Raw genomic sequence first — 16,497 nt, 5'->3', positions numbered from 1 at the left:
TCCCTCCTTTTCTGTATGCACAAGTCAGGTTGTTCATAATCATCAATGCATTCAATGCAAAACATAACTGAAACCAACTGTTTATGGCATGTTTCCAACCCTCTTTAATAACATTAATGTGCAATGTTCATAAGAAATCTAAGTAACAAGTTCCAGCTTCTATTTTATCTTTATAAGATGAAAGACTAGAGTTTCTCTGGTTTCCTAGGCAGCTTTAAAGTATTGTGTAAGCAACAAATATGCCCAAGGATATACTACATCCTACAGATACACTATAAATAGCAACAGTTAGGATCGCAAGCAAGCATTTCACAGTTTTACACCATGAACTCACATAGACCAGACTTCGAAGTCTGGCTTTGACATTTAATAGTTGGCTACTTTCTTCATTTAAAATAAACAACAGGAAAAAAAACTATTTTAGGCCAAAATTAAATAACTTGTATAACATAGTTGTATAATACACTAAAGGGCATTAAGAACACTCATTAAAAGGCCATTTACTTAAAAAGATTTAGTAATTGAGCAGGGCGGTAGTGGCACACACCTTTAATCCCAGCACTCGGGAGGCAGAGGCAGGGGGATCTCTGTGAGTCCGAGACCAGCATGGTCTACAGAGTGAGTTCCAGGATAGCTAGGGCTGCTACAATGAGAAACCCTGTCTCAAACTAAAACAAAAACAAACAAACAAAAAAGCTAATTTAAATAATCACAGGAACATCTGTTAATCTACAAGTCTTTGGAAGCTGAGAAGCAAAGATCTGAAACACAGCCACAGAGAGAAGGAGATGCCAAACCAAGGCAGGGAAGACAGAAGCAAGACAAATATGCTCTTAACAGTGAACTTCATGTATATGGGTCTTAATATGAATACAACTGTTCAGCGATGGAGGTAGTAGCTACGTTAACAGGGACTGAAGAGAAGACAAAGCAACTGATAATTTAAAAGTCCACGACTCGTGAGACAGTGACTCAGGACAGAATGATGATTTTAAGACGGGAAAAAGGATGAGAGCTGGGGAAATCTACTCATTTTATGACGTACTCAGAAAAATAAATGAAGCTGGGTGGTTGGTAGTGCACACTTTAATCCCAGCACTCAGGAGGCAGTGGCAGGTGGATCTGAGTTCGAGGCCAGCCTGGTCTACAGAGCAAGTTCCAGAACAGCCAATGCTACACAGAGAAACTCTGTCTTGAAAAAACTAACAACAACAACAACAAAAACCCAAGAACCCCGTGTTCTATTTGACATTAGATATCAGTATGTGCAGGGCGTCTTGGGTCTAGTTTCCTGGGTTTATTGAAAGTCTATGCGCTGATTAGTTTTGTTGTCAACTTCATACAATCCTGAGTCACCTGGGACAAAGAAACCTTCATAAGGAACTACCTGAACAGTTGGCCTGTGGCCATGTCTTGACTCATGATTGACGGAAGAGGGCACAGCCTACTAAGGGCAGCACCAACCCTTAGTAGTAGTAATAGAAGAAAGCTAGCTGAACACGAGCTAGGTTGTGAGAAAGTAAGTCATGTTCCTCCATGGGTCCTGCCTGGAGACCCTGCCCTGACTTCTTCCCTCAATGATGGATTTCTAACTGGAAGTGTGAGCCAAAGAAACCCTTCCCTCGACATTCGGTCACAGGGTTTTTACCAAACAACAGAATGAAACTAGAATTATTCTGTCAGACTGTCATCCGGCCTGGTGGCAGTCTGGAGGCTGAGGCAGGAGGGTCACTACACCTTTGAGGTAGACAGAGATGGACTAAAGTGAGACTCTATTTTAAAGGAGAAGGGGGGAGAAGGACAGAGATGGATAAAGAGGGTAAAATGAGAGAAGGAGAGGGCTAGAGGGAAAACGGGGGATGGGATAGGAGGAGGGGTGGGAGAGACAGAGACAGGAAGAGAGGGAGGCAGGCAGAGACTATCAAATTTTCCAGGGAAGGTTTGGACTTGAGCACTTAGTGGCACACATGTGAGGGCTGTTTGGGATATACTGCCAAAATATAACCAAAACTAAACACACTTTAACTACCAGTGAACATGGATCTTGTAAAAACTTGCAAGGACAAAAAACTGCAAGAGGAGGTGTGTGGCCAGAAACATACAGTTGCTTCCTAACAGGTCCGTTCAAGCTGACAATTATTTCAAAAGTTAGCGATAAAAATAGCTGTCTTAAGTGTCTGTGCTTCCTGAACTATTTAGAGAAGAAATTCCCCCAAAAGATGTATCATCATTATGGGTGCTAGGGTGTAGACTGGGTGAAAAAGAGAGAGGGGGGAGGGAAACTAGGAGAAGGAGGAAGAGGAGAAGGAGGAAGCAGCTGCCACGGCTCATTTATTATAAATAGATGGAAATTGCTGAAGACATATTTTCAGAAATCATCTAGGTATTATCAGGATGTAAATAAGACACAACTTGTAAAATGTCTATTATATACAGAATTCACAAATATGTAAATATATAAAGGTTTATAATAAATTTAAAATATAATCAAGTGCTGTGGAATAATCCTTTTGTACACTGTAAACATTTGCCACTCCAAGTGGTTTACTAAAAACCAAAATGGCTGGTCGCCAGGGAGGAAACATAGGGAGACAACCAACTCAGGATGCTGGGAGGAAGAAGGGCAGAGTCTGAGGAGTCGCCAGGAGACTCAGAGAGAACAAGCCGTGCTGGAGGCCAGGTAAAGCCATGAGCCACATGGTAATACATAGACTAATTGAAATGGGTAGATTTAAGTTGTAAGAGCTAGTTACTAATAAGCCTGAGCTGTTGGCCAGGCATTTACAATTAATATTAAGACTCTGAGTTGGTTATTTGGAAAATGCCAGCCAAGACACAGAGAAACTCCGCCTACCACAAAGGATTAGAGAACACATGGACATAGTTTACTAGTTAGCTGTGCTAAGAATCTTTAGGGTAGGAAAAGGACAGGTCTGGGGATAATTTAGATTTGAAAAAAATATTAGTAGATACTTACAATATGTAAAAGTTTTAACACATCCACAAACCTGTAAAAAAAAAAAAAAAAAAGCAATAAAAATGTTTTAATAAGCCAGGTGGGAAGAACAGTCTCTGAACTGCTAACTTGATACCTACACTTTCTCTGAGCTCATGATCTCCTTGGCAATATGATGAACTTTGCTTTTCATTCCAGTATCTTCATCCTGAAGATAAAGAGTGCATTGAGAAAGCATCAATTCATAAAATATGGGATCAGCTAAAAGCTGGTTAGACATGCATTTCAGCCCTGGTCCTATGTTTTCTATGAGCACACAATCCATACTACATAATACCTCAAAGGCAAACGTGGGGAATTAAATAAGATGATAAATCATGATACAGAAGTAGCTGAGAGAAATCAGGAATGGGGTTGGGGGACACACACTTTTAAATCTTAGTACTTAGAGATAGATATAGCTCTAAGGTCAGCCAAGTCTACATAGTGAGTTACAGGCCAGCCAGGGATATATATTGAGACCCCCTTAATCCAACCAACCAACCAACCCACCAACCCACCATCAATCAACTGAACAGCATCAAAGGTTAAACATGGAAATGTCATAGCTTGCAAGGGAAACAGCTATGAGTATCAAAGCCCAATGAGGCAGTGTATATAAGTAATCCCAACACACAGGCGACTTGAGACAGACACTACAAGACTGAATGAAAGAATAAATAAATGAAAGCACTTTCAGATAACACTGAAGATGTGTAATGAAGAACTATTGATGGGCTGTATAAGTGAAATCACTCTAATTCTGAAGGTACAGTTAATCGGGGCTCTTTATCATCCCAAGGACATCATTTAATCACTTCTTGGTGTGAATATTAAATACCACAGTGAGGACACAAACTGTACATCTGGGAGAAAAAGATGCTGACGTGTAAGTTTGTTGTTGTTTGCAGGAGACAGAAGACATTTCCCTTTCCATTTTCAGAAAGATCTGAAAACACCATTCCTTAGTGAAGAGGAATAAACAGTAAATAAAGAACAAGCAATTAAAACATTGACTTAAGGTGAAATGACAGCTGGAACCAGGCTGGGGATGTAACAGCAGTACAAGTTTAGTGGGCATACACACAGCCTCAACCCCTCAGCAGAGCAATACATATGTGCACATCAACACACACACACACACACACACACACACACACACACACATTAAAATTAAAGAGCAAATTCTGCTACTATGAAAAGGGAAAAGCTCTGATGCATCTGTAGGAAAACATCAGCTCCGTTTTTGTAAAGATTGGTTTTTTTATTTCCCCATTCTTGTTTGCATTCTTTCCAGCACTGGCAGCACCAAGACAGTTATTTTGTGCTGCCTCAAGAACTACTGGGCAAGGAAATGCATAAACCATCCCCATGGCAACGCACTAGTCATTCATTAACAGAATGCCACGGGGTGGGAGAGATGTGTTAAAGCAGTGGCTCTCAGAAGTAGCCTTCTCTATGCTGAACTGGTGTGCCATCCCAGCAGACCCACACAGCACTGTGACAGTTCAAAGGGTTGTCTTAGTTCTTCATATTATTTACTATTTTTGTGCTGTTAGGTATCCAAAGGTGGGGGGGGGGCGCTTCAGCATGCTAGGCAAGAGCTCTACCACTAAACCACACCCAAGCCCTTTCTTAGTTCTTGAATTCATTTTCACATGGCGCCATGTCAAAACAAAGATAGAAAATAAATGCAGTTTTAAAATGAGTCAACTTTCTGGGAAAATACATTCAAAATGTGTGACTGCTTGTATTCTGTACATACGTTAGAGTCCCTTTATTTACTTAGCCAAGCATAGGTGATGCCCCGTGAGCAAACTGAGTAATCATTCTTATATTTTCATTTCAATTTGTTTTGCTTCAGTTTGAGATAGGGTTTTGCTATAGCCCAGGCTGGCCTCGACCCACCGTCTTCCTATCTCAGCCTCCCGGGGTCAGGGATTACAGGCGCAATCACACCTCAGTATGTTTAGATTTATGTTTATATTCCAATCTCCTCCTCCTGGGGTTGGGGATTATAGGCACAATCACACCTCACTACGTTTAGATTTTGTTCTAAATAGTCTTCAATGGGTTTAGTTTCTGAATTCTGTTTGTTTGTTAGAATACTAAGGACTGATCTAAGAAGCACTACACCTGCTAGGTAAGAGTTCTATCAGGGGTTTACATACTCAGCTCCCCAGAATCTGGGCATATATTCATTTACTTACTTACTTATTTTAATGTGTTATGTATGAGTATGTGTACACCAATCACATGTAGGAACCACTGGAAGGCATAAAATGACAATGGATGCCCTGGAACTGCCAAGAAATAGTTGTGAGCTGCCATGTGATACTCGGAACCGAACCAGTGTTCTCTACAAGAGCAGTAAGCACTCTTAACCACTGAGCCACCTCTCCAGTTCCTGGAAATTTCTTTCTTCCTCCTTCCTTCCTTCTTCCTTCTTGCTCCCTTCCTTCCTTATGGGTTTTTCAAGATAGGGTTTCTCTGTGTAGCTTTGGAACCCATCCTGGAACTAGCTCTGTAGACTAGGCTGGCCTTGAACTTACAGAGATCCTCCTGCCTCTGCCTCCTGAGTTCTGGGATTAAAGGCACGTGCCACAAATGCCTGGCTAAATTTCTTTTTTTGAATTATAGTTATGTCTGTGTTCATGTAAGTTAGAAATGCAGGGAGGGGGAATATTTTTATATTCATCAAAAAATTGCTTTTGAGACCATATGTCATAAACAGTAGTTGTAGCCATAGCGATGAATATAGAAAACATATACACTAAGAGCAGAAGACTGACTGAAGAGATTTAAAGCTGATTATTAGGAGTCGGGGGTGGGGCTTGTGCTCAGTAAAAGAGTGCTCACCTAGCACGATTGCGGTCCTGGACTTGATCCTCAGCAATACACCTGACAATGGAGTGAACCAGAAAGAAAGTCCAGAGCTCCAACTATTAACCTAAAAAGTACTGTGTCATTTATCACAGGGCAGGGAGATGGCTCCATCAAACCTGTCTAGCTATAATACTTAGCACAAAGCAGATTCAGTGAAAGACCATTCCCCCAGATAAGTGAAGGACAATTAAAAAAGACATCTGACATCTTGGGTCTCCATAGACAAATGCACACATGTACACACACACACACACACACACACACACACACACACACACACACACACACACTTTGATGTTTAATAAGGATCAGGAGAAACAAACAGGCCGAATAGATGTTTATTCACTCACAACATAGATGAACACTAGCAGGTTCCTGGTCCCAAGGATGCCTCCCGATGTGCTCCTGTCCCTGTGCTACAAGCAAGAGAGAGCTCTCCGAGCCCCCTCCTCAGCCCTAGTTCCCCCAGGTCACATCTGGCCCTGTCTTCACCCCCAAGGGGCGTGGTCTATGCCACAAGTGCGGACAAGGTGAATATCTCACTATAATTCTCCTTTTAGTCTAAAGAAAAGATTTGGGCTAGATACACAAACTACATACAAAATAGTGAATAATAACAAGTGTGTTCTAAGAAAAGGAAAATTGAGAACATACAAACTTAAGACCTAACTACCTAGTCCTAGGGTGAAGTCAAAACGGGGTTTACAATAGAGTTGTCCTAAACTGGAAAGCTCAAGTCTAGTACCTAATATATCTAACTAGGAAGACAAAATAATAGTTGTGATAGTTTAATCTTCAACCTCATCAAAGACCTGAGAAGGAAAATAATAATACTAGGGTAGGCAGGAAGTGCGAATGGGCAACTTCCAAAAGGTACAGCAAGGACAGAAACAGCATGCTACCTGGACAGTCACCCAAGGTCTCACAGCAACGTTGGTACAGCCAGTTTTGACTAAGGCCTAGAGTACCTGACAGACCACAACAGCAGGGAGGTAGAAAGGCTGTCTTACCCTGACTTGGCAGGGTATAAAATTAGAAATTATTGTATTAAATAGTGCATCACTTTCAACTTCTGGTAGTAACCCTGATGAATCTTGTCAACATTCATTGCTAAACACACACCCAATGTAATTAATTGGCTCGGACTCAAAGTTGTTGTACGGCAACAACTGGACTTAAACTCCTGACCCTCTTACCTTTACTTCCTGAGTGCTGGGGTTACAGATGGCTGTGACAGTAAGCACTAATCTTGCAGTTTTCCTGTATTTGTTTCCTTCTTTTCTTACAGAAAAGTTTGCATGCAATACCAAGAAACACTTCTACTGACACAGACTGTTCTGCCAAAAATATTCAGAGAAGGCTGTAACTCAACTACTTATGAAGAGAATATTTAAATGGAAAATATGATGGCCAAGTTTGCCTGGCGAAATACTTGAGAAGAGGGAATTGCCTCTCAGTCTGTGATAATGCCTAGGGGGCATTTCCTGCTCAGCCCACTGTGGGCAGTCCTCTCCTTGGATGGGTAACCCTGAGCATTAGAAGACAGACTGCCCGATGTGAGCCTGGAACCCAGCCAGTAAGTAGCATTGCCTTGTGGTCTGCTTTAGCTCCTGCCTCCAGGGTCCTACCGAGTATCAGAGCTTTGCCTTCCCTCAGTGACGGACAGCATCCTGTAAGGCAAATAAACCCTTTCCTTTCCCATGTTGCTTTGGGTTATGCTACTCATCACAGCAACAGAAACCAAACTAGGACAACTGACTACTAATCTGTAGTACATAAAAATGCAGTCTATTAGCCTAGTATGTTTTACCATTCTCCTGCTCTCCTGCTCTCAAATTCCATTGCTAAAGGGATTTGACTTCTGTCCCCGTTAACATCCACTTTTCTAAAGTGGGTTCATGAATGATTATGACTAATGAGTTGCATAAGTTTTGTTCTCAACTCCAACCACTCACCTCTTAAACAAAGAATAGAGACATGACTAACATTTCTCAGAACGCACAATCTCAGCCATGTACTAATGGCAGGGGAGTGCACACATGTACCCTTGGATGACCGGTATTCTAAATACTTAACAAATCAATGTTTCCCTAATAACTTTATACACTCCTCCTTATCATCTGTAACTATAAGGCTAATGCTAATGAAGTACAGTAGATATTTTTAAAATTAGAAATCCATTAAAAAGCTAGGAGTACAGTTCAGTGACACACAGGAAGTTTGAGCCCTACATTTGATTCCCAGCAATGCTCCCACCCACATATGCAAACCCAAAAATCAAGAAAGTGTGGACTAGAGGGATGGTTCGGCAGAAAAAGCACTCGCTGGCCAGGTATCACAGTGGCACATGCCTCTAATCCCAGCAGGCAGGAGGCAGAGATGGGCAGATCTCTGTGAGGCACAGCCTAGTCTACATGAAGAGTTCCAGGACAGCCAAGGCTACATAGAAAGACCCAGTCTGACGGACAAACGAACAAACAACGCTTGCTGTTCTTGCACAGAATAGGTTTAGTTCCCAGTATCCACATGGCAGCCCACTTACACAAGACTATTTCCAGGAGACCCAGTGTCCTTGCTGGTTTCCCAGGCATCAAGCAAAAACCCTCATATAAAATAAACGTCTCTTTTGTGGCGTAACTGCTTTGGCATTGGCCTTTTATTTCCTTTCCTCCTCTTAGTACTGTCCCCGCACGGGTGATCTACCCTGCTCAGAGCCTTGCTCCACTGAGCCTGGATCAGCCAGAGCTGTGCAGAGGGGGACCCTCCACAACAGTGAAGATACACCATCCCTAGGCAGGCAGCATGCTTCTACTACAGCAAATGACAAAAACACAGACTGGAAAACTTGTTTACCCATGGTAACTCTGGAAAAGGACTAGTATCCAGAATCCACTCTCACACGCGTGTGCGCACGCGCACACACACTTATCAGTTAATGAGCACTTGTTACTCTTACCGAAGGCATGGGTTCAGTTCCCAGCGCCTACACATTGTGTTAGAACCATCCCTAACTATATTTCCAAGCGACCTGATGACCTCTTCAGGTTCCAGGCATGTATGTGGTGTACAGAAATACACATAAAATAGAAACTTCTGCTAACTCAAACTCAGAAATGAGAACAGATGTGAGCCAGCAAACGCATGAAAATGTTTTGACATGGTTATGTTAAAACTACAGTAAGATGAGACCTCATGCCTACAGAATGGCTATAATTAAATACATCGGTCAAGGCAGGCACAGTGGCACACTTGTACGGCAGGAGGGTCAGGGAATAGAGGCCTGCCAGGGTACACAATGAGACCCTGTCCCAGAGCAAACAAACAAAGTGCAGCAGAACTCAGGAAGCCGAGGCAGAGCGATCTTGAACTGTAAGCCATCCTGGACTATCTAGTAAGACATTGTCTTGAAATATAAAATCAGGTAGGTGTTGGCAAATGAGATGCTGGGCCTTGTATACACTGCAGGTAGACATGGTAGCCCTTACATGTTTTGGCTGGGGTTTCTAAAGCTGCCTCATATCATGAGAAACAAAATTTACACACTCTCTCTCTCTCTCTCTCTCTCTCTCTCTCTCTCTCGTGTGTGTGTGTGTGTGTGTGTGTGTGTGTGTGTAAGAGAGAGAGAACATGAAGGTCAGAGGGCAGCTAGCAGGAGTCGGTTCTCTCCATCCACCATATGGGTCTTATGGATTAACTTCAGGTCATGGAGTCTGGCAGCTTGATGGCAAGCACCTGTTCCCACACCAGCCCATAGCTGTTGTCCTTGTTGTCCTGAGCTTTTTTCCACGAGGAAGGGGTCAGTGGCACCTTCAAGCCATCTTCCTAAACCGGGAAGCTACTATCTGACCTTGCTGACATTTTACAGCAAAATCAGGGTAAGAATAGCTGTGCTGCAGCCATTTCACTGTTCTGAGGCTGCGTTTGACCTTATTGATCACCAGAATCAGAAGCACATCTTACAGTTCAGGTTCCCAGGTAACTATTTCAAAACTTTAGAACCATACAGCTGGGATAGAGTGTGAGCATTTGAAGAAGGGATTAAAAAAAAAAAAAAAAAGCCCAGGAAAGGGCAGGCAAATATAAGCAGAGTACAAACGTGTATGTGTGTGTAAATGTATTGAAACCCATAATTTTGCATAACTAGAAAAAATGAAAAAGAAATGGCCACAATCTTCAAGAAGTGAACAATGGGAATAAAACCACAAAGGACCACAACTCTGAGCCTGCTTCGCATCTGAGAAGACCACACTAGGGCAGAATGCACAGTCAGGGAATCTTCACACAGGAAAATGCCTTTGATGCCCTCCAGTCGCTGTAAACATTCAAACAATACCTTCGAGAATGATGCTGTGACTGGCTGACCACAGGAGCACAGAACCACGCATGCTGCCTTAGGCTTTAAGGCTCCCCGACTGTCCGTGGTTTCCAGCATGGAGGAGGCTCTCTATGAGATCTGTTCATCTAACTCAAGGAAGGCCATCCAAAATAAGTGCAATTGTCTTGCATTTCCTTCCCCAAACTCCCTTAACCAGGGAAGGCTAACTCACAGAAACTATGAGAAAGTCTTAACCTACTGAGCTAAATAGAACTCTCTCCTTCCCCCCCCCCCCCCCCCCCCCCCCCGGCTGAGGACTGCCATCAGGGAGAGACCTGATCTACACATCAAGACAACCAGCCTTCACACTCCATCCTAGGCCCCATACCATCCCATCCCTCACCCTCCCATCCCCCCCCCCACTTCCCTATGAACTGTATGGCCTTTCTTTGTGTGGCTCCTATACGCATGCTAACAAGTGTGCCTGCTTTTTCTCTGGTTGGTGTGCCGGTTAGGCTCACTTCACTGGACTCAGGCAACCTGGAGAGGAAGTGAGAAGTTCCTTCTTCACACTGCACATGCCCGTGCATCGATGCCAGGGACCTCAATTTCTCTGTCTTGACAGAGCTGCCTGCTAATCTACCCTTCTGAGGGTTTCCTTAATGCTTAATTGATCCTTTCCTTAATGTGTGACAGACTCTTCTATCACTGCATGGAAATGCCCAAGATAAACAACTTGGAAGAGGCCCAACTGGGTCCACGGTTTCAGGGATTTCAGTCAGTGGCCTCTGAATTGCTTTGGGCCTGAGGCTGCACAGTAGCTCAAGCACAGGAGCGTGTGGCACAGGACCGGCTTGACTCAACAGTGGGAGGTAAACAGAAAGACCAGCTATTTCACAATGTGTCCACTAGTTCTGCTTTTTCTCCTCCACACCCCTTACTGGCCTCCAGCCAAACTGGAACTACCTTGTAATTCCATATGAGTTCTGCCCTTCTCTGTCTCTTTCTATACATCTTTCTTTCGTTTGGGAATTCCCTTCTGAAGACCATCTTTCCTTCCAGGGATTTCTGGCTGCCATGTTCCAGTTCATTCTTTAAGATGACAGTCACAGGTTTTCCCTTCATGAAGGCTGCCTTGATACTCTCTTTTGTTACCTTCAAAGGACAAGATTACTCTCTTGTTCACATATTATTTATAAGACACCCACCCAGTGGGTTATTATGACCTGCTCAAATCTCTAATTCTCTCTAGTCTACCTAATTACTTTTGTATCCCTCTAAATACAAAACATAGAGCCTAATCCACTGTTCAATGAAAATTCATGAACAAGTGAATGTGAACAGGGGGCCGACACTTTCTGTGACCAGTACTCACTTCAGCAGCACACACATTAAAATTAGAACAATACAGGCAAGATTAGCATGGCCCCTGTGCAAGGATGACGTGCAAATTCGTGAAATGTTCCATAAAAAAAAAAAAAAAGAAGAAAGGATCTAAGACTAGAGCAAATTGTCTGACATTAAATACAAATGCCGCAAACTCAAAATCTGTGGCACATACAATAAAACATAGTGGGTTGAACTAAATAAGGGAATTTAATCTAGGAGTCTGCAGTTACCTATTTTGCCTTTCTCTATGATTTATTTTATTTTTAGCTCTATTTTGAGGGTGTGAGAATTTTGCATGTACATACACTGTATGTGTACCTTGTACCTTTAGAGGTCAGAGCCAAGACTATACAGTTATAGATGGTTGTGAGCCACTATGTAAGAGCTAGGGACCAAACCTGGGTTCTCTGAAAGAACAAATAAGGTGCTGTTAACCACGGTGCCGTCTCTACAGCCCCTTAGTTTCATTTTTTTAAACAGCACCGTCTCTACAGCCCCTTAGTTTCATTTTTTTGAGTCCCAGTCTTACTATATAGCCTTGGTTGGCCTGGAAATCACCACATAGATCATAATAACCTCTAATTCAGATTACTGCCTTTCAAGTACCGGGATTAAAGGCATCTGCCACTGTTCACTTCAGAGGAGCAAACAGGACCAGCTCCAAACTGCTGAGCCATCCCTCCAGGCCTCTGCTTTTCCTTTAAACTAGGAAAATTATAGAGTTAAATAAAGCCATGTTACTAGGATAGAAATCAATGGGTTGTAGTCACTTAAAAGTAGAAAAAGTTGAAGACAACAAATATTAAAAGGTCTCTATTCTCTCCACCTTGTAAGAACAGTCACTGATTCGGACCCAGCCAAACAATGATGGAAACACCCTGTGAGACCTCAAGAGACTGTGTTTGGCATCTCAGGCTTCTCAGCTAATGAAACTATATCACATTTCAAAGCAGACTGCCTGTTAAATAACAACATCTCCCCAAAGCAAAGTGGACTGCTATGGAAGTCAAAACACTAGCCACAGACAAATGAAAACAGGTTGTCAAGGGTCATGAAATAAGTCACACAAATTCCAAACAGAACCTTTGATCTGAAATCCAGTGATATGCTCTGATCAACCCAGCTTTGTAAGTTCTCTCCATTTCATAGTTGCTCAGGACCAGTGAGGTCCAATGACATTTTCCCAGTTAGTTTAATACTACCTAAGGGGCCTTCCCTATCATAAGAGAACTACTTGCAAGAGAAGAATGTTAACAGGAAGCCCTGCCCAAGGCACAGCTCTTTATCATTTTCGTGGCAAAGATGAGGAGATATGGTGATGTTACCTACAGGTCACTGTCCTTTCCAGTCTCCCACCCTTCTCTTCACAAGGAAACTATCACAGCCACTTTCAGAAGATTTGAAAAGGAACAGAGAAACAAATATTCAGAGAAGCTACAGAATGAATTTCCAACTACAAAGACATAAAATGAATTCACTTCTTTTTTAAATTAGTTTATTTCAAGACTAAGTTTTACCAAATTGCCTTGGCTAGCTTGAGATTTATACTATGTAAAACAATATGGCCTCAGACTTGCAGGAATCCTCCTGCCCTTTCTTCCAAATGCGAAATGGGTATGAGCCACCATGCCCAACACATTTCTTTAAAACAAGCATTTAAACTGAAAGAATAATTAACTAAAATCTAAAGAACTTCCAGGGAGCTAGAGAGATGGCTCAGGGGATAAAGTGCTTGTCACACAAGTGCAAGGATCTGAGTTCAGATCCCCAGTACCAGCATAAAAAGCTGGACAAGACAGCAGCCACTGCTCTTGCTGAAGTGGTGAGCTCCAGATTCAGGAAGAGCCCCTTGGGAAAACATCAGGTGGAAAACAACAGAGGAGGCCGCCCGACAATAACCCTTGACCTCTAGCGTGTACGTGCACACACAGGAATACCTGTTTAACACTTCGCCCCAACACACACACACACACACACACACACACACACACACACACACACAAGAATTTCCAAAGGGAATTAGTAAAGATTTCCGTGACCTATTACTCTCCTCCAAACATGTGCTATGGATATCATTTAGCTTCTGTGACTGATGTAGCAGCCAATTTGTTAGCAGAAACGGACTGTAATTACAAATTCCAAATCAGGGGTTTTCAAGCAGGTTGTGCACCCTTCCTAAAATCCCTGCATTTCACATGAATCAACGACAGTGTGTATGATAGAGCCGGTGGGAAGTCTGGGTTGCCGTTGGGGACTTTTGGCTGGTGGTGTTGTTTCAGGCAGTGTTGTTCTCACTCTCCAGTCCTGGCTGGCCTCGAACTCACAGTGCTCTACCTGCCTCTGCTTTCCAAGTGCTGAGAATAAAGGCAAAACACCATGACATCTGGCTGCTTTTATATGCCATAAAATGTGGTTTTTATTCTTTAAATAGTTCAGTGGCTCTTGGTGAATTCAGGGCTGTCCAGCCATCACCACAATCTAAATTTAGAATACTTCTTTATCTCCCAAAAAGCTCTGTGCCCATTACTAGACATTCTCCATTCCTTTTTATAGCCAAACATTACCTCACTGTGTAGAGAGGTAACCCTGAATTTTTTCACTTTTCAGTTGATGAGCATTTGGATTTTCTTGTTTTGGTCACTACTATGACAGTGTAGTGCATGTGAATCCAGCTGCTGCTCAGGCCACTCCTGCAGCCAACTCCCTCCCAGATACTCACAGATGCCCTATTAAGACATGGTGACACTCTAGCTAACAGACCTGCAGGTGCCTGAGCATCTCCCCTGGGGGCGAGTCTGTACCAAAGAGGGCACTGATGGCCACACAGCCTGTTCCCCATTCCCTCCCCTTCTCCTGCCCAGGACTAAGAGAGCCTGGCTGCAGGCCAGTGCTATGAAACCACTCCCATCCCCAGGCCACTTCCCAGGTGGGCCCTAATCTCTCCTCAGCCCCCACACACTGTCTGTCACCGGGGCATGAATTCTCCTCGGAGCCCCCAACCACGCTGTTAGCTGCCATTAGTAATTCTTCTAAGCAACTAGTTGCTCCCAATGATCATCTTAGCAGCCCCTTAAACTCCCAGGTGAGACCTTTCAATTATAAACAATGATGATATGAACACAAGCTTTTGTGTAGACATTTATTTCCATTTCTCTTGGATAAGTAGGTATTAAACACAGCATTTCTGGGCCACATAGTGACGATAGTAAAACTTTGGAAAAACTGCAACTATATCCCAAAGTCCTTCTTCTCCCTTTAAACCCTCCACATTCTTACAAATACATTTGATGTTCTTTTCTGAGTAGAGGTGCAGTTACACTGTCCTGGCTGGTCTGGAACTCACTATGTAGACCAGGCTGGCTTTGAACTCATGTAAATCTTCCTGTCTTTGCCTCCCCGGTGCTGGGATTATAGGCATGTGCCAACAAACCTGACTGAAAGTGACTATTTGTTCAGGGTCATCCAGCAGAGCAGAGCTAAGTCCGAAACACAGTCTTCCCACTGAAGCACAACAGTATCCTGAATATAAGAATGCCACTTCCTTACTCGGCAAAGACAAGGCACACGACGTTAGACAGTATATATTCATGGGCGAACTCATAGAATGCTGGCTATGAGATGTTTGAGATTTCCCTTGCTGTGCATAAGCAGGAAAAACTAAAAAAAAAATCTGTTGTGCATTCATTTTGTGTCAGACATTATAGAACAAATAATAAAACCCCAGAGACAGAGACAGAGACAGACATTGGGATTAAAGCTGAAGATCAGAGAAGCCAAGTAGCCAGGTGAGAACTCTCACCTCTACCAATGCTCAGGCCGCCGAAGCGGCGATCCTCAGATTGCTCCCGACTGACTCAGATTGTAATGCTCTCCATCAAACCTCAGAATGCCCAGACTGTATCTCTCTAGTCTTCTCCCACCTTATAATCCTCTCCCTGTCCAACCATATGACTCCTATCTCCATCTCCCTAGGGCTAGGATCACCTTTGTGTGAGTTCTGTTTCTCTTTTAGTCTGGATCATTTTGTGTAGATCAGGGTGGCCTTGAACTAACAGAGATCTGTTTGCCTCTGTCTCCTGACCACCGTCGCCTGGTCTCTAGGGTTAACTAGCGTGGCTGCTGGGATTAAAGGTGTGTGCCACTGCCGCCCGGTCTCTATGGCTAGCTCTGCACTCTGATCTTCAAGCAAGCTTTATTCGTTATATCATAAACACAGTATCACCACAGGAACATTGCTCACAGCAGTGTTACCATTCCATCACAACAACCCTTGAAATAAGGGCAACACCAATCCTATGGTCTACTTCTTTTTGTTTGTCAGAGGTGGAAACAAGGGCTTAATGGAAGGAAGTTGTTCAAAATCACAGACCTTGAGAGTTTGAAACCGTATGTGTGAGAGCCATGATTAAAACCGAGCTTTGCCCTCTTCCTTTCCCTGTCTCATGCTGCTGTTCCGGCCTGTTCTTTTCCCCTTGAACCTTGCCCAGTTTCTCTCTACATTGAAGTGCTAACCGCAGTTTTCTCCACACGGCACTGGACACCGGACGGCTGGCTGCACCGTGTAAAGGAAGGCCCCAAAGATTGTGTTTTCCTAACCACTATGAAAGCAGACTACGTAAAAACCCTCACTGGGCTGTGGTTAGGCAGGTTGGCAGCTGTCTAGAAGGGAACTAACATAGTCTCTGCTGCTGCTCCAGATGAAGAGACATAATGTAAGTCCCTGAGAGCACAATCTAAAGGAAGACATTATTGATGCTACTGGTACAAGGTCTAAAGAATATTACATGTCCACAATTAACTGAAAAGAAGTCCCCCTGAAGTGTGTGTGTGTGTGGGGGGGGATACCTCAGCGTGTAAAGATACTTGTCACGTAAACCTAAAGAGCTGATTCCAGTCCCTAAAATCCACACAA

The 16,497-nt window shown here is 43.2% G+C and overlaps 1 protein-coding gene and 1 non-coding gene across 2 annotated transcripts in view; one reads left to right on the top strand and one right to left on the bottom strand.

Annotated features, from left to right (window-relative positions):
- Fgd6 (FYVE, RhoGEF and PH domain containing 6) overlaps positions 1-16,497 on the bottom strand; it is a 108,886-nt gene that overhangs the window by 49,273 nt on the left and 43,116 nt on the right. The window contains exons 4-5 of the mRNA XM_051206307.1: positions 3,097-3,164; positions 2,978-3,008 (exon numbers count right to left, since the gene is read on the bottom strand). Of these exons, the coding sequence (XP_051062264.1) occupies positions 2,978-3,008; positions 3,097-3,164 (99 nt within the window). The remainder of the gene's footprint in view (positions 1-2,977; positions 3,009-3,096; positions 3,165-16,497) is intronic.
- LOC127237947 (U6 spliceosomal RNA) lies at positions 11,564-11,670 on the top strand. The gene has a single exon (XR_007835890.1). It is a non-coding gene; the product is annotated as a U6 spliceosomal RNA (small nuclear RNA).

The sequence above is a fragment of the Phodopus roborovskii genome, unplaced genomic scaffold, assembly GCF_943737965.1.
Source record: "Phodopus roborovskii unplaced genomic scaffold, PHOROB, whole genome shotgun sequence".
In the NCBI taxonomy this organism is placed as follows: domain Eukaryota; kingdom Metazoa; phylum Chordata; class Mammalia; order Rodentia; family Cricetidae; genus Phodopus; species Phodopus roborovskii.
The sequence above is the reverse complement of the archived record's forward strand: the minus strand, read 5'-3'. Positions and strand labels throughout refer to the sequence as shown.